This window comes from Parambassis ranga, chromosome 15 (genome assembly GCF_900634625.1).
Source record: "Parambassis ranga chromosome 15, fParRan2.1, whole genome shotgun sequence".
NCBI classification, from domain to species: Eukaryota; Metazoa; Chordata; class Actinopteri; family Ambassidae; genus Parambassis; species Parambassis ranga.
In genome coordinates, this window is record NC_041035.1 from 16,250,531 (window position 1) to 16,268,885 (window position 18,355).

Genomic DNA, 18,355 nt, shown 5'->3' on the forward strand with positions numbered 1-18,355 from the left:
TGTTTTCCTTGGTTGCTGGGGTGGTAGGTGCACCCTCCACCCCCATTGACCTTGATTATTAGTTAGGGACATATTTATTTACATTGTGCTGTGGTAAGAACGCTTGTCCACTAACCACAAGGTTGGCACTGCGATCCTGGGCAAAAAAACTTGCTCGGAAGCGCTTTCAGTACCTTTTGAGTAGGTAGAAGAGAGCACTATATTAAATACATTTGTTTGATTAGTGTAACTCTAAATTGCCCGTAGGTGTGAGTGTGAATGGTTGTTTGTATGTGTATGTTGCCCTGTGATAGACTGGTGACCTGTCCAGTGTGTACCCAGCTTCTCACTTGTAGATAGCTGGGATAGGCTCCAGCCTCACATGACCCTGCACTGCAGGACAAAGCAGGATCAGATAATGGATGGATGGATGTTTGATTAGTTACTTAAACTCTATATTAAAAATAATTAAAAACAATACTTGTTTAATTTGTTTTAATACAATTTTTTGCATTCTGAATTTGTTTCTTGGTGTCTTGTCTAATTACTCTTACGTTTAAGCCACATGTGGAGAAAGCTTTTATTTTCAGAATAAGATGTTTTTCTTTCAATGCAAAAAGTCTGTTGCTGCTTTTTTGTCTGGTCACCTATGGGATCAGTTATACTTCCATAAATAAGTGCTGATCCTTACTTTTTCTGCTCATCATTTATTTTCCTATATACCTGTACTGACTTGGGTAAATTGGTTTGGTCTACTCTGCCACTCATGGATGGAATATGTTGCACAAAGACTGGAACCTGAGGTAATAGCACGTTTAAATCCAAACTGAGTGTTCCTGAGGCCAGTTCCACAACATGTACTTCTTTCATAATCTTTAAACTTAATCTGGTGTTTTACTAAGGATTAGTAAAGATGCAGATAGTGATTCCCTTTAAGGGTCCTCCTCAGGAAAACTGGTGTTGATGTACTTGATGATATCCTTGCAAGAAGACTTGAGTAGGATTTACAGTTTGAGTAAATGTGAATTTCACTCTGCTGTGAAATTGTACATTCACCATTAAAATAATTCACTGGTAAATCAGTTTTCCCCAGTGTTATTCCACATTTCAACATAAAAATTATTTAACCACTAGTTCTTTCCAGCTTCAGATACAATTCCAGCCTTCTATCAAACTTAAATTTTGACAATTTCATTAACTTTTTTAACAAATTCACCTCAGACTTCTTTTTTAGCACATTCAGCTCAGATTTTAGCTTCTTCAGCAAATCCTTCAGCATGCAGCATCTTTTCAGTTTTAATATATGTTATTTTGGTGTGAGATCTAGCTACTTTTCACTACTAATAATCATATTTTCCATAATGGTTTGATGAAATCTTGGGCAAACAGTTCCACCCAGTCAATAAACCCATTTATTTTGACAGTATAAGATTTGATAAGTGATCTGTACATTTCTATATTTACACACAGTAAACTCTTTCACATTTAATTGTATCTTAAGCTTATAGAATATGTGCATCAACACTGACATGTCGGCTGGCCCTGTTAAGCATAAACTGCTCAACACTAAACAAGAAGTCCACAACAGGAAAGGTGCAGGTGCTCCCAGTCCAACGAGGTAACACGATTAGTACTGCTGAACCACGGTGAGAGTTTTATCACAGTTTTGATCTGCTGAGTACCAATCGTTATAGCAGGAAAGAAGTGTCAGTCGTACTGTGATCCACTGCTGTCACATCAGTGTCTCCGCTTTCTTCACTTGAAGCATGGCCTGTTAAAAGTGGAATGTCCAGTGTAGTAGATCTGAGGGAAGGATTGGAGGAGATTACCACCACATAACGATCACTGTTTTCATCATCCTCTTCCTCGAGGCTTCCATGAATGTCCGCTGTAACAATTGTATTTTCTGCTGCCAGACGACTGCAGGATGGTGAGGAGCTACTCGAGGGATGTTCTGCAGATAGTGTTTCCCTGTCAGGGTCCTCCTCAGGAAAGCTGGTGTTGATGTATATAATATCATCCTTGCTGAAAGACTCTGGAAGCTTTTCTGCAAGCTTTTCCAACCTTTCTCGCAGTTGTGGGAATAAGGGTCGGTCCAGTGGATCAGCCCTCCAGCAGCTGTACATGATTTCATACCTAGTCGAGGGTTATAAAAAAATATATTAATTAACATATGTTGCTCATTTTTAGCTTTGATTTAGGATTTACAGTTTAAGTAAATGTGAACTTTCCACTGGACTTTTACTGCCTATAGCTATAATAAAAAGAAGTATTAAACATGCACAACAGCTTGGAGCTCCTTGTGTTTAACATGTAGTTTTTTTTGACACTAAAAAAAGGTTAGGTCAAATAGTGAGAAAAATAAGATAGCTAGAGACAGGACTCACAGTTCATCCAAACAGTCTGGTGGCTGCTTCAGCCTGTGTCCTTCAACAAGGTGGTCATAAATCTCATGATTCTGGACTCCAGGATATGGCGTCATGCCTCGGGTAGCAATTTCCCACATGGTAACACCAAATGCCCACTGTAAAAAACACAATACAACTTCAATTCATATTTTCTATCATGTGATAAACAAAAACTTTTATTTTTTGTTTAAAAACTGATTTATAAAATTGCTCTGTACCATAACGGAAAGCAATAGAGAAATGGATACAGTAGAAAATGTCAGTTCTTCTTTCAGTGGCTATATAACCTTTTATAGGGACTTTTTAAAATGGAAATAATACACTCTCTTAGCACTTACCACATCACTCTTTACAGTAAAAACTCGGTCGGCCAGGCTCTCTATTGCAATCCATTTCACTGGCATTTTGGCTATCCTGCCCTGCCGGTAATAATCTCCACTGTAGATCTTCTTGGATAACCCAAAGTCTGCCACGCACACTGTCATGTCATCACGCAACCTTCAGGACAAACAGTGGATGGACTTTATAACAAGACAATAAAACACATAAACTGGAACAACAATCGCATGAAACTCAAATGATAAGCTACCAGATAAAGTGGAGGTTGGACTCTGTCATAATTAGGGCCAAACGTGATTTTTGAGCAAATGCTATTTATTGTGTCCATGGATGGGAGTGCGCTTAATAATACCTTGACTCCCTGGCACCAAGGCATAAAAACAGTACGTCCAAATGTTTAAAAAATGCATGTTGATTTTCACATAAATCAAAGGAAACAACCTACATGCAGTTGCGTGCTGCCAGGTCACGATGCAGGAAGTTACGCCCACTGAGATACTCCATACCTAATGCAATGTCAACCATGAACTTAAGAAGCGTCTGAGTGGGCAAGAACTGTGTATAAAAAAGAAATAATGTTAAACACGGTAACAATTATACATTGATACTCCGTCAAGTTATCTGTTTCAGTGTTTAGGCTAAAATCTTACCTGTGAATTCTCTCCGAGGCGAGAGTGCAGCAGGAAGCTGTGTAGATCTCCATATTTCATGAATGGCAGGATGACCATGGGTTTGGGAAAATGTCCTGAGCATACTTCCAAGCATACACCTGAAAAAGGGTGAGTTGATGTAAAGATGTGCAAATAAAAATATTTTCTATAATACTTAGGTAGAGGTAATATATTACTCCTACCAAGCAGCCGGATGACATTAGGATGGTTGAAATCTTTCATGCAGGCTGCCTCATTCAGGAACTCTTCAATCTCCCTCTGAGAGAAGCTATCCACTGTTTGACCAGGAAGTTGTCAGTTTGAGTCAGATTCTTGTATTTAACAGTTCTTGAATAAGACCTCATAATGAGAGACTCACATTTCATTGTCTTCACTGCAACTTTTTCTGATTTGCCATCCAGTTGTCTTAAATGTCCCTCCACCACCGAGCCAAATTCACCTTTATTAAAATACAAATGACAAAAGTGTCTTTAATCGATAATTATCAAGCTAAATCACCTCATAAATACACTTTTCACTCACCCTCTCCAAGAACTTTACCCACTGAGAGCAGGTTCCTCATGACCATGACATCCTGAAGTTTGGCCTGGAGTTCATCACTAACACCAAGGTTAGCAACTGCAGAAAGGAGGCACAACAGTCACCCTTTGTTGTTAAAATAACACATTTCTACATGGATGTTATTCTTCCCACAGAACATACGTGTGATTTCTATTGCTGAACGATTGTAGGATCTCTGGTTTGTGTACTGTATGACAGGAGGCGGCTTTTCTTCACCTCCAAACCACTGCCTGCAGGGGGTGACAGGGAGGAAGGGAAACACAGGTTTACAGTGAGGGGAATCTTCTCATTAAAGTCACTGATCTTAATAACACACACACACGTGCGTAGATTCAACTGGAGAGGTGGTCCTGTTCAGGAAGAGCAATGAGCTGTTCCAGACAACGTTTCCTATCTAAGAAGCAGCCTGTGACACATTCCTATCCATATCCTGAGTGGCAAGAGTGAGTCACACGCTCCATAATAAAGAATACCAGAGAATTAGCAGCTGGTTGTTATCCAACTCTCCAGCTGCGCAGTTATTACTAGTCTCAACTGTGATTAAGAGGAAGCAGAAGCAGTATATTAACAGAACCCGGAAGTTTTTCAGTTTTTCACATCCTACTAAAAGACCTGTTTTATCCATTTAAATCACATATGTACTTCAGAAGATAAGAATTGTCTTTAACATACCCAAACCAAGAGTGAGAAGGCTTGTTGCGTACAAAGATGGCCATCCAGACAATAAGCATTAGAAGAATGATGCTGCAAACCACAGCAAGCACAACATAGACAGAGTAAGGAGCTTCGGTGTCAGGGCTGGACGAAGGGGACATGACGGATTCTGAGATGAAGGAATCAGAGTTGTAATAAGAAACCATTCAACAATATCACAAGTCTAATCAAATATGTATCTACATTCTGAACATTGATTCAATAATGTTACTGTAATATAGTACGATAACCAAGTGATTTGCAGTTTGTTGTCCATTTTAAATGCAGCTCAACAGCTGTCAGATGGGAGGATAAAGTAGTGGATCAGCTTACTGTCTTCTGGCACAAAGAACCAGACTCGTGGGCTGATCATGCCGCTCCCTGCCTGTGTGCATGCAGCCACCTCCACACTGTAGGTTGTGTTGAATTCTTGCAGAGCTACAATGGCCGTGGTGGTGTAACTGTGGACCTGAAATGGCACACGAGAGCAGAGATAAGTCTAGTGTCATAATTTGAATTGTCTTATATATATAACTTATATTACGGTTAATCATTATCTTTATGGAGAAGGGTATAGGTCACAGGCTTAACAGAGATTTAATGGTGCATCAAATCATTAAACTAAAAAAGGCACAACGAGATATTTTGGGAACATGAAGGAACATCTTGTATATTTCTGTGCTTACTCTGCTTCTTTGTTTCATCTATTACAACAAACAAAAGAATCCCAAGCTGCTTTCATGCAGTCATTCACAGTGTGAAACATTTCAGGGAAATCTCAGCATTTCTTTCACTGTTGATCATTGTATATAATGAAACTCCTTTCAAAACAAAAAAAGGAAGGACAAACTTTCTGGATAAGCTCATGTGCTGAATGGCAGGGAGCATGTGACAGACATTGTCTTGTATTTCACAACACCACAGTATAGCATCTAGGGGCTGCTCTGCTTTGCCAAAGTGCTGACAGAAAAAAGCTGAACCCATGATTAACATCATGTCTGCAGCCAGAAACATAAGAATGTTCCGAAAACACCACAATCTATGCAAATGCTGGGAAACAACCTCAGAAAGCAACAACAATAACAGTAAGGATGATTTCCTTAATGTGAATCTGAAACTGACTTCCACAGCAGGTCAGTCTGAGTTTCTTTAGTACATGCTTCCAGTCACTACTACTGGATGACATCATCAGCAAAATGTACAATGCACACGGATATTTGGATCTGAGGTACACATCCCATTGTACTCCAACTCTATTCACTCTGTGATGACTCAAGGCCACATGCGAAATACTGATGACCAGTTTTTAAACTTTTGCTTCCTTCAGCTACAACACAGACAGGAAAGACAGGAAGGCACTACACAGCACTACTGCAAGAAGCATGACTGCACAAAAGCAGACGAACACGCCAATCATTTGCCTGCTATTAAAATCACTATTTCTTAGAGAGTGTAGCTAAAAAAGTCTTGTGAAGTACTTTCTCCACTTTGTAGATTCTTCAAATGAGTGGAAAAAAAAAACTTGTTTTCAGAAAAAGGGGTAGTTGACCTTTGGTTCAGTAGGCAGAACAATGGGAGTGTCACATATTCCACTACAATACTCATTCTTTTCATATTTCTCATACATTAGTCAGTCAAAAAGCAAAGCAAAACAACGGCTAGGCTACTGTTCATGTTACTTCTTATGAATGTGGACAGGTGTTGGAGAATAAATATTTTTATTGTAGCCCTCTCCCTTCCCTGAAGAGCCTCAATTGATAAGTTTAATAATTTTGCAGCTTTAAAATGCTGCAGTTATGTAAAGGTTCATGTGAAAAAAAGTCTAGCTATGCTAAGAGCTGCTATTTCAGAGTGTAGCAGGTTTTGTAACATTATTTACACAACTATTTGAGTTTAGTTTTTCTAATTACTTTCACAGTCTTATCCGCATCACTGCTGTTTTCTTGACCTGCAAAATGATCCTTTATATTGTATTGAAAGTGGACTAATCGAAGTGTTAGTGTTGATGGTTGTTGTGACTGTTATATCAACAAAGAAAGCTAAATCTTTAATTGCCACGTTCAGGCCAGCTCACCTTCTTCTCTTGTGTACCATATCTGACAATCACATCGTAACCCTGTAGGATGCCATTTATCTTATCCTCTGGTGGAGGCTTCCATTTGATCACCAGCCCCGACTCATTCAGCTGGACGGTGACATTTCGGGGATAGACTGATGGCACTAAAAACCCCAGGGGGGAAAACAAAATGAGAAACAAGGATTAATAAGAGTGAGAGTGATAACAGGGACATTAAGAATGCAAACCTATAAAAGAACAAAGACTACCTCGCCTCTGAATTCTTTGATTACAGTTTGGTATGTGGTCACTTCCTGGCACAGCATATCAAATCTCTCAACTAAAATATCCCCTGTGGTGGCTTTAGGAAGGAAATTGAAAGCAGCTCCACCCAGTAAGAACTTTGTGTGTATGTTTTTTTTCAGTGAGACCACTCCCATTTCCTATGTGACCCTTCAGGAAAACAACCAAGATTTAGTGAGATTTTTTTTTTCCAAAATGAGAAATGCTGTAGGGAGAGCAGGTAGTTGTGCAACTTCTCAAAATCCCACTTACTACATGCTATTACTGCAGGGAGGCTTACATTAAGCACATTTTGGATGGGGAAGCAGGATAATTACATAGTGCTGCAATCCAAACCTAGGCACAGGCACAGAGGTTCTCTAAAACAAATAAGGGCCGTTTGTAAGACAATAACAGAGTCAGCTTTCTAAATTCGAAGCACTCGCTGAGGTTTCATATACTGGGAAGTATATCATGTAGTTGTCATTTAATTTTCCCATTTAGTTTTCCCATGTAACTGGCCCCAGATCTACAGCTGTGTCAGCAACTGACAAGGAAAAAATAAAATTGCAAATATTTCCATCCACACACCTCCCTCTGTTGTGTTGCTCTGGATCCACGTGCTAAAAGCAGAGGCCCCCACCTCATTGCTGCAGGAAACACTTAAGTTGTACCATGTCATAGCCTGCAGTCCGGGAACTTCACAATGAAAAGGCGGCACTGTGACGTTGATGTATCTGGTGGTGGTCACCTCCCCTTTCCTACGACTCACTTCTTTCACCTTAGATGAATTGGAGAGCGTGTGATCACACTGAGGGCAATAAATGACAGCTCTGTTCGCTCAGACATGATGAGGCTTACCCTGATGTGACATTTGGTGAGTGGAGAGAAGCCATCCCGACCAGGACTCCAGCTTAACAACAGCTTGTTGGACTGCCTCTCCGTCACAGTAACATTGAACACAGGATTGGGAAGAACTGCAAAACACAATAAAAACATTTTACTAACTCCTTAACATTTTTGTGACGTTAAAATATCTTGAAATGTTAAGTTTTACCTTTAATATTTACATTTGCCTCTTTGGATGTGGTTAGGCCCTTTGCATTGTGAGCTTCACAGCTGAACTGAGTGTACTTGTGCACACCTGCAGTTGAAACACAAGATAAGACAATGTAAAAACAAAACAACCAACTCAAGGTCATGATGGTGCTGTGTGTGTTATTTTCTCTATTTCTCTATCAAATGTGCCATGTCAACCCCAATAAAGAAGCGAGAGTATTACCAGGCAGAAAAATGAGTGAAAGGCATATTTAGAGATGACTCACTCCTTATTATTATACCCTCAAAAGTTCATAGCAGGGCCTCTTACAGCAAGCCTCTCTACTATGATGTACTGCAGCAACAATCCTTTTGCTGCGTCTCTTTTCCTGGACACACAATTTCCGTCTTTCAACAGTACACAGATCTGCCCAGTTAGAACAGAGAGACTGGGTCATCTGCTAAATAATGTCCCTTTTGTGCTCCGTGTTCCAGCTTCTCAATCTCAGAAACCTTTCCACAAAGCTGATCACACAACAATCTGAACCAACTTGGGATGGTTTGTTTACGAATATTTCACCTAATTGGTTTTGCTTCCTCTGCACAGGAGAACCAGTGCTTCGTGTTCTAAACAGTGACCAGAGTAGGTTTGTTTGCAGAAAGATAAAACAGCATTCCTTAGGCCTGATTGAATACTTAATATAAGTTACACTCTCATCAAAAAAAATAAAAAAATCTAAGAGGATCACATGACCCACACCTGCCTAGTGATGAGATGTTAGTACATACCAGCCAAGCTGTGCAAATGAAAAAAACATGTGGTGAACAGATGGTGGCAGATGCGGAAAGTTAGACCAAGTGCCAATAGTTGTGTTTGGAGAAACAAATTATGGTTATATTACAACATAACAGTGGATTATGGAAGAGGTTTTCTAATTTAATATACAATCAATTTAAGGTCAAAGATTTTTCTCTGTGACCCAGCTCTGATTATTTTAAATCATGTATTAATCAGAAAAGGAAAATGAATAAGATCATTTCTCCTTTCACTCCGCTCAGTATTAATATCAAAACAAAACTCTGGCTACTCAGAGGGAAATGAGGAGTTGCAGGAGTTGTGAGTGGGTTGAAGCATCACATGGACATCCTGCACCCTCTAATTATCAGGTTTTGGGGTTACTCCAGTTTACTGTGCTGCCTGAGATTTTCCATTTCCTGTTCAAAAGGCAAACATAGCTCTGAACCTCTCTGTCAGGTTACAGCTAAATCCACAACAGCTCACTACTTCTAGCTTTGTGCACCAGATTTGCTTCTTCTCATTTTGTATTTTCAAAAGTGACGTTCTAAAAAGCTTTACAGCCTGCAGACATAAACTAGATCTTACACAGTTTCCAGACTAAATATTGAAAAAAACAAAAACAAATTCACCCCCCGCATCAAAAGCACACTCCAAAGCAAGCCCACTCTGAGTATCACAAGAGGCTCTAGACTCATAGTATGCATGAGGTGTGTATGCCGAGTAGTGGGTTTACACTGTTCTGTTGTGCCAATATTTGGTCCCGCGCAGTGCTGTGGTAGCCTGCCGGCCTCTGCGTCCAGCCCCTCCCCACTGGGTTAGTGGGCCGTCCTGTGAATGCAGTCTTTGTCCCCTGAGCCAACCCCCGAACAGACTCCCTGTGCAGTTCCCCCGTCCTCTATCAGGGCCCTTGCACATGCTGGACCAAAGCACAGCTCTAAACCTTTAACCCTCTCAGCTTCTGGTTGTATTACCACTCAGTGACTCCACTGGTGGAAGCGCTTAGCCTGCGGCGAACTACAAATTAAAGGGTCAGAGCGCACAGAGCAAGGTTATGCTTATAATAATAACAATTTTTTTTTAAAAAAAAGAAGGTTGGAGGAACTCAAGGGAGACTCCAAACACACAACTTTCCTGTTTTCCACAATGCTATATAATTCCAAAAATAATTCCCTTTATCTTAGCATAAAAGACTCTAAACAAAACGGACCTTCTTAAAACTGAGATTTATTTTTGATTAGCTGTTTGTAGGTGTTTCTCCTCCTAAATAACCGCAGCCATCATCTGTGTCAGGAATTTCATAAATTATGAAATATATAAAGGGAGAATCCATCAGTATCTAATTTTCTGTTTTTGTCAGTTTAAAAACTTCACCTCGTTGCACCAGATGTAGTTTGGTGAGTTACTAGAAAAAGTACAGAGTACTCTCTTAGCCAAGGTGCATAACATCCCAAAGTTTATATCACCGTTCTCTCTGTTCTCCTGTCCTGTCTCTCTACCTCTCACCAGCTGTTAGCTCCAGCTATTTCCAAACAGACTCTTAATGAGGCTTTAAAGTGTTATTCCTACATACAGCTAGCAAAAAGCACTGAGCGTGCATGAATGGCCGCTGTTAACCATTCAGCAACGCAGCAGGCAACTAAAGTGACGCTGACCATGGTAACAAAAGTCATTGCACTGAGCAGGGTACAGATGCTGAGGCAGCAGAGACGAGGCAGAATAGAAACCACCAACAAAGCAATGATAGCTGAGTACAATTTAAGAGTAAAATATCTGCATCCCTGGCAAAGAATGAGCCCACATCTAGTCACTGAGGCCAATTAACGTGTAAAGTTGAGTGGAACCTGTTTTTTTCATCAACATTTTTTACAGGCCAGATGTTCTTCTAATAAAAAATGTTCTGTCTCTTTCAATAAATCCACACAGATGGCTTTAAATGAACTATCTTTACCAGACAGACCCTGTTTTTCTGATTAATTCAAGATCCTCCATCAGACGGTGTGTAAGAGACATGACACTTTGCACTTGCAACATTTTAGAGGAAGAGACAGTGAGGCTTCTAAGATGTAAATCAGTATGATACACATGTCCTCTACATGTGTGAGAAAGATAAAAGACACAGTTGTGTGGTCAGTGTCTCACCTGACACAGAGTAGCTGCTGGGGGAGCTATGAAACTCACTATCAGGTAATCCATCACGCAGCCAGCGGATCTGAACGGGGTCTGGAGGTCCCACGGCCGAACATGTCAGTGTGAAAGGTGTGTCTCTTGTCATGTTCTTGTCCTCTGGTTGCTGGATGAATGTTGGCAGACCTAAAGGTAGAACAGAAACATGTGAAGTAAAGAGGAGAAAGAAGCCTCCAGTGTATTAGTATTACAGATTATCACTAACTCTCACCTTCTACTGCGATTGTGATTGTCTGAGAATCCACCAACTTGTTGCTGATACTCAGTCTGCAGTGATACCTGCCGGCATCCCCTCTTTGCACCTGGTTGATGCTGCAACACATAATGACATGTCTGTCATATGTGTATATGTGTAGTCATATATTTCATTTTCACCTATGTGTGGTACATACATGGCAGTGGAGAGGAAAGTCATGACTCCATCTGTGAAGGTCCGCAGATCGTTGATCACCATCTGAGTGTTAGCGCTCAGCTCCTGGCCGTCCTTCATCCAGATGATGGTGGGCTCCAGCCTAGCATCAGGGATGTCAATGGAGCAGTTAAATTTAGCTTCATGGCCCTCTGACAGCTGGATGGAGCCAATAGTAGGCTTGAAGTGGAGCTGTTTGAGCTGATCTGGTGTCAGATATATCCTGGGGACTTGACGTGGTACGACAGGAACCTCCAAGTTTCTGGTAAGTCGGTGAAAGTGGTTCCTTGAGTGTTGAGCTGTTCAGAGGAAGACAGGGTATAGTGAAGGAATTCTGGTTCAAATGATGGATTTTGCACCTAAAATTGTGTTTAATTGTGCAAATATTGACATTCTGAAATTAGGTATGACATCTAAGTAAAAGAGCCGGGTGGTTAAAGCTGGATTCAGTTTATGTTAGAAAGGTGACATTTCTCAGACTTTCCAAAACAAATGTCTTTATTCTGAATTCTTACATCAAAACATTTTTTTTTCTAAAAAGGCACAGGAGTAAAATTAAGCCACATAAATCCTAAAAACAATTCACTCACTGATTGAATGCTCATTCTTCTCATTTAATTTGTTGTTTTTATGATTTTATTCTCTTTATTTCCTACCTACATGTTTTAAAATGTTGTTTTTCTGTTTATGTTGTTTCTAGTCCTCTGTAAAGCACTCTGAATTGTATGAATGGTGCTATATAAATGCCTTCTGAACCAAAAGGCTATTTTGAAATGTTTTCTGTCCACAAACCACAGTAACCATGTTTTTATTTTAAAAGCAACATGTCATACACATTTATAACCTTGAAAAAACGTATTACTATTTTTAGAATATAGTTCATAATCAGAAGTGAAATTACTTTATATTTATGTGAGTCTATGAAGAACTCTTTGAAGTTTTCCAGTGGAGCACATAAGAGCACTGTTTATCTGCCCCAGCTGCAGCTTCATGCACAGCCTGTGCTCTGGGATCCAGATGAGACCGAGTTCAGGATCAGTACAGAAAAACAAAACAAAGCATGAAGACAAATACAACAACTTACCGCTGACCGGACTCCCAGCAAGAACGGCTAAAGTGGCCGTAAAGAGGAAAACTCCACAGCAGCCAGGTGTTGCTTCATTTGCCATGACCGCTGTGCGCGCTTCAAACTGCTGCTTCTGTCCCGCAGCGGTCTGAAGACGGATCAACAATAAGTGAAGGATTGTTGTAACTAAACTCCGATCATTACGCGCTAACGTGGCTTCGCCACAGCCTGTGTGAAGAGTTGTTGACCCACGCACATAGCTGAAGAAAAAAAAGTTTACTGTGGGGGGGACGTCACAGGAGGAACCCCACGGAGGAGGAGGGGCTGAGCGTGGAAACACTGAAAAAACGGTCTAAACACAGCAGGCACATAAAAGACAAGACATAAAAAACACCTGATACTCAAAAAAAACTCGGTATTTGCAAAAGGTTCAATGTGTTTTATTTATTTAATTGTTAGTTGTCATATTTCCTTAAAATCTCAACTAGTACAACATAATAAGAATTATATAAACCTGCAGCCTGCACAACATTTACTTTATATTGCAAAAAAAAACAGTCCGACGACTCCACCACGTGGTCAGAATGAGTTATTGAGCTTTACATAGCAAAGGAAGGGGGAGAGCTGTGTTCCTTTTAGTCCGGTCAGTTTGTTGGTGTGTGGCGTTTCAGTCACATCAACTACCAACACTCAAACTTTGTGGTGCCAAACATCCAATTTTGATTTAGACCCCTTTATATTATTATAAGGGAAGGCAGACATGTCAACCATTGGCCTCTCACATCAAACCAAGCTGGACACTCAAAGCTGACTTTATGCACAGATTTTGGGGTGAACTTTCTCTGGATTTGTCCATTTAACATTAATTCTGACTTATGTAGTAGACATAAAAGTTATTCAGGCATGACTAAAATGTAAATTAATTGTGTATAAATATTGAGTAAAATGCATCCAGTCACCAGACACCAACAAAATAATATTTTGTTATGTTTTCTGATCTCCCACCCTCTCTAACAGTATAGTGTGACATGTCAGTGTCTATATTTTCTGTCCACAAATCAGAGTTTATTCGTCTGTTTTCTTCAGGTGAGCTCTCCCTCCTCTCTCAGATGATGGTTTGGATGTTCCATGGCAGCCAGCTTTACTCCTGCTTTTTTGCTGCAAGTGAGTCTTGATGGCTTTCTCAGAGCAGTAGGCCTTCATCCGATAAACACTGGCTTTGCTCTTACAACAGCCCATGGTGCTCATGACCTGATAAGCATCCTTTCTGAAAGCCTTGGTGAAGATGGCGTAAAGGAAGGGATTCGCACAGGAGTTGATTGGGAAGAAGAGGACCAGCAGAATCTTAGAGTTGGTGACTGTGATGAGGGGGACCTTGAAGGCAGCAGAGATAGCAAAGAAGGAGATGGGTGCCATGCAGAGGAAATCGGTAAAAATGAGCACCGCCATGCGCTTTGCAATCCTGGTGTCAGCGCTTCTTCCAGGGAACTCTGGGTTCTTTACAGCCAGATATATGAGCACATAGCAAACACATACAGCAACAAAAGCACCCACGTTGAACAGCAGGATAATTATGATGAAGACTTGAGCCAGAGGAGTCTCTATATCCATGGGTAAGCACATGCTGACTTTGGTGTAACTGCTAACACCAACCAGAGGCAACATCCCCATCCCAAGGCAGATGAACCAACCGGCGGCCATTATACCAGCTGCCTGTGAAAGAACCAGACGCCGCTCTACCTGCAGAGCATTGGTGATGGTGTGCCAGCGCTCTAGTGTGATGGTGGAAAGCGTGTAGACGGATAACTCCCCACCGAAAACAGACAGAAATCCTGCAGCACTGCAGCCTGGTCCCATCTGCCATTCGATAGCATGCTGACTGTAGTGACCACGTGTTCGCAGGTCTACTGTGGCTATCATCAGAAGGTAGACCCCAATGCAGAGGTCAGCAAAAGCCAGGTGGCACATGAGGAAACGAGGCACTGTCAGCTTGTTCCGGCTGCTAAAGAAGACCAGGAGCACTGTCAGGTTGCCTGCAATGGCCAGTATATTGATAAACCAGATAGCCACTCTAAGAAAACCAAAACCTGCAATGTCCTCGCAGGGATTGAAAGCATCTGCTTCCGGTGTGCAAACTAAGGTCTGATGGGTGTGACAGAAGTCATATTCTGGATAGTGGAAATTCACATCTCCAAAGCTGTCGTCCTCCACAAACAGGTCAACTTCAGGGAAAAATGGCACCCCCATGAGTAGAGTAGCATCGGCTGACCCTCCGATCACAGGCTGAACCCTGTAGGAGAAGAGAAAGGAGCAGAATCTTACAATAAGGAATTTGTACAGTAAAACTTTCCATGAATTACTCACAGACAACTTGACAAATGAAAAGTTTTACCTTGCAGATTGATCACTCTCATCACAAGATGCAGAAGAACCATTATTCCACGCAGCATTATGGGGACTGTCCCTAAAGAAAAGGCAGGAAATTATGTGAAAAGTTCCATTTGCTGTACTCAAATTCATCTGAAATCATAGCAAGATCTCCAACTTGAATACTTTGTAAACTTTGTAAACTCAGGGCTCAGAGTTTCGTGAAATACTCTGTCCTTGATGAACCTGTAAAGCGCACAGTGTAATTCACCTGTGAGAGTTCCAGCTCAGCAGTGCACAGCAGTGACTGTTGTAGGTGAGATGAGCCTCTCGTAGGCTCTGCAGTCCCTGCAGAGGAGGCAGGCTCTTCAAGGCGTAGGCCGACTGAGCTAACAACACCAGAACTGACTCCAGTCCCTGCGAGGGTAACTTTTTGAGAGCTGTTGCAGAGACGTCCCTGCAGAAACAGCTTTCAGTCATTCAGCCTGAGCTGAGCTGCACATTTATACCAGCATGATATCATTACATTAATATAGTAGACACCGGTTCTCTCAGTAAGTCAAAGCATATAAACTTAGCATTAAATAACTTAAGAGGTTTAAAAATATCACTTACAAGACTCCAGGGCCTGTGGCTCCTTTGAAAGCATCCCCGTGGACCACTCTGAGGTTTCGATTATTCTTTAATACTCTAAACATAACAGATGTTAGAGAGCAAAACTTTGATGTTGCAAAAGCAGAAATGCAGCAGAAATCATTTAATTCTGAAAAACATACAGCTTATCAATCTTTGTCCCATTGAAGGCGTGCTCATGTATTTCTCTGATGCCGTTGTTGTACAGGTTCCTGCAAATATAAGTCACAAACTTTATGTTTCAAGGTCAGTGACTGAAAAACAAAGTGACAGTGTAAAAGTGTTAAAAGGCAACAGCATGAGGCTTACATGGTGACGTATTCTTTTGTCAGTCCAGTGAAAGCATTTGGTGGTACTTCCAGCAGATAAAGGTTATCACATATATCCCTGCAAACATAAATTATTAAATATTTTGCTCGCTTTATTTATAAGTGCTCGAATACATTGTGAAGTATGTAGATGAGCTGTCTCTCTTAATCTCAAAGTCTTCAACGACAAAGGTGCACTTACAAGACAAACTCTGATTCCAGAGAATTGATCGATGTAATGTCAGGAAATACTGTGATACCAGTGTTGGAGATGCTCCTGTCAATACAAAGGGAGATGTGTTGATACTTTAAAAGAAAAAAAGAAGAAGAATAACATGTGTTGGCAGTATTTAAATTCAAGATTCAAGATTCAAGTTCAAGAAGTTTATTGTCAAATGCACAGCACTTTACAGTTACACTGAGCAATGAAATTCTTACTTTGCGAGTTCCCTTCATATGACTTTATACACAACTAAATTAAGATAAAAAAATAAACAGTAGACTTAGGCATAAGAATAAATAAAAATACGAATAAACAATAGGAAAAAAATAAAATAGAATAAGCAAAATGTGCAGTTCTATGTACAGAATGTGCAGTTCTATGTACAGAGGTAGGACGTTTAGAATGTGCAAATATTTTAAGAGATTGAGATTAAAATATTTTAAGATTATTTTAATTTTGAGATTAAAGCTCAAAATACAAAGGAAAATAAATGGTAGGATTTCTTACAGATAGCGAAGTTTGGGGAGGTTGTTAAATGTCCTTTGGCCGATGTGCATCAGACTCCTTGTGTTCTGGATTGAGCTGCAAAACCATGTATAAATCATTTGTCTAAATGGGCTGCGCGACAGCAAGGATGGGTGTAATTAATGCAAAGATTCACAGGAAAGGACTTACATTTCGGAGAGGTTCAGAAGGTTGTTAAACGCTAATGTTTCGATAGTTCTCAAGGTGACACTTTGGGCAATCTCACTGTTCACCGTAGAAACAAAGCAGTGAAGCAAATGTATCTTTAAGTGTGGCGCAGAAATCAAGGAACTGTCAATGTATCCTTTTAATATACTGCTGTTAAAAAAACACTGTTATGGCAGAAAAAGAGAAGCAATACTTACATCCTCTGCACTCTCTTCAAACCATCAAAGGAATGGCTTGAAATAGTTTGCACGGACAGGTGGTATAGAAACCTGAGAAACATGAAAATTACACTTTCTTATTACAAAAAAGTTCTGCTGTGTGTGTGTGTTTGTGTGTAGTTGTGGTACATGGATGAAGCTACTATCCTTGGTGTTCATGGACACTTATCAGGAGAGACTCAGGGTTTGGTGATTTACTGGAGGAGAGGTCAACATTCTCCACCTTCAAGGCCTGTGGCTGTCTGCTGAGCCCAGTTTCCCCAAAACCACGTAGAAAATCAGAAAATCACACAGACTGACTGTACTTGACCAACTTGATATTTTTCTGTACAGATAATTAAGATGACACATGAAGGTTACTCTGTTTTCAAAGGAGTGAAGAGCATTTACAAAATCCAAGAATGGGTCAACCAACTAGTATAATTTGTATCTTTGTATCTTAGAGCAGCAAGTTTTCGTGTAAAATTTATTTAAGATGCATTTAAACAGCAAATTTTTTCCTATCATGTGACATAATAAGATTTCTACCGACCGATAGTGCACACCTAAGTAAACAAAATGAAAAACAGGATTTTCCATCCAATTAAAGTACGTTGTTATGCTTTGTTATATTTCAGAATGCTATGGCTGAAATACACCTGCGTGCGTTTTAACTTGATAAAATGTACAAAGGCACCTAAACAGATCTGCATTTCACTTATAACTGTGCGTATTTAAACCTATAATAAGGGGAATTTGATTTAGGTGCATCCTTGTTCCATGCGTAAATACGCACGGAATAGTCGAAAAGGTTTAAAAGCACCATCGCTGAGAATGTATCACACTCTTTAATCCCCATTTGTTGAACTTACAGTCTTCTGTCTCTGTAGTCCGTCATCGGAGCTGATCCTTCTGTAACATCGTTGCATCTGATTGTGTTGGAGAAACAGCGGCAGATCCTGGGGCAGACGAAACCTGTGCATCCACTGAAGAATAACATTGACAGGAGCTGGACTCTGAGCAGCAACATTGTGGCTGCTGTCTGGAGAACAGATGTTCTGAGCACACCGCTGGGGTTGTCCAGTGAGTTCTGCGCATGTAGATATCTGCTGCTTCCTTCAGCTGCAACACTTCGGTCTCCCTTAAACTCACAAGGGAAATCTGAGCCACCTGGCAGTTTCTAATTAAGGTGGACCATTTGTGCCACAGACGTCAAATCAAATCAAATCATTCAAGGTTTAGTGTTACATACATAGTTGTACTGCAACAACACTGAATATAGATTTTTAAATTTATCAGCAGTCACTGCTGGCACAGGTTTTGGTGTGGTTGGATGTTTTCGGTGCCACCCCTTTCTCTTTGTTGTTAGTTTGCCAACTCGTCTGTAACTGGGGTATATTTAAGCATAATTAAAATAAAGATTTATTCTGGCATACACATAAAGAGCTA

General features: G+C 40.5%; 2 protein-coding genes across 2 annotated transcripts; both read right to left on the bottom strand.

The window, feature by feature from the left end:
* Positions 1 to 1,368: 1,368 nt before the first annotated feature.
* mertka (c-mer proto-oncogene tyrosine kinase a) lies at positions 1,369 to 12,740 on the bottom strand. Its single transcript, XM_028424346.1, has 19 exons — positions 12,504 to 12,740; positions 11,403 to 11,718; positions 11,222 to 11,322; positions 10,966 to 11,136; positions 8,047 to 8,133; positions 7,851 to 7,966; positions 7,581 to 7,770; positions 6,726 to 6,871; positions 4,985 to 5,120; positions 4,631 to 4,781; positions 4,100 to 4,188; positions 3,920 to 4,015; positions 3,756 to 3,836; positions 3,580 to 3,672; positions 3,377 to 3,495; positions 3,172 to 3,281; positions 2,726 to 2,885; positions 2,367 to 2,503; positions 1,369 to 2,115 (listed from the first exon to the last, which is right to left on the bottom strand). The coding sequence occupies exons 1-19, from the start codon at positions 12,586 to 12,588 to the stop codon at positions 1,668 to 1,670; spliced, it is 2,832 nt and encodes a 943-aa protein (XP_028280147.1). The 5' UTR covers positions 12,589 to 12,740; the 3' UTR covers positions 1,369 to 1,667.
* An 827-nt stretch (positions 12,741 to 13,567) lies between these two features.
* On the bottom strand, positions 13,568 to 17,936 carry lhcgr (luteinizing hormone/choriogonadotropin receptor). The gene is given in 12 exon segments (XM_028424045.1): positions 13,568 to 13,637; positions 13,639 to 14,775; positions 14,878 to 14,949; positions 15,124 to 15,309; positions 15,468 to 15,542; positions 15,629 to 15,697; positions 15,795 to 15,872; positions 15,996 to 16,070; positions 16,524 to 16,598; positions 16,692 to 16,766; positions 16,907 to 16,978; positions 17,779 to 17,936. Coding segments are annotated over 12 exon segments (2,142 nt in total).
* Between the last annotated feature and the right edge of the window lie 419 nt (positions 17,937 to 18,355).

What these genes read in the sequence shown, in the direction of transcription:
- mertka (XM_028424346.1), bottom strand. Translation starts at nt 12,588, where the DNA reads ATGGCAAATGAAGCAACACCTGGCTGCTGTGGAGTTTTCCTCTTTACG. An exon ending in AATCACAATCGCAGTAGAAG is followed by an intron (nt 11,137 to 11,221) that starts GTGAGAGTTAGT and finishes TTCTACCTTTAG; the next exon opens with GTCTGCCAACATTCATCCAG. An exon ending in TGCAGTGAAGACAATGAAAT is followed by an intron (nt 3,673 to 3,755) that starts GTGAGTCTCTCA and finishes CTGGTCAAACAG; the next exon opens with TGGATAGCTTCTCTCAGAGG.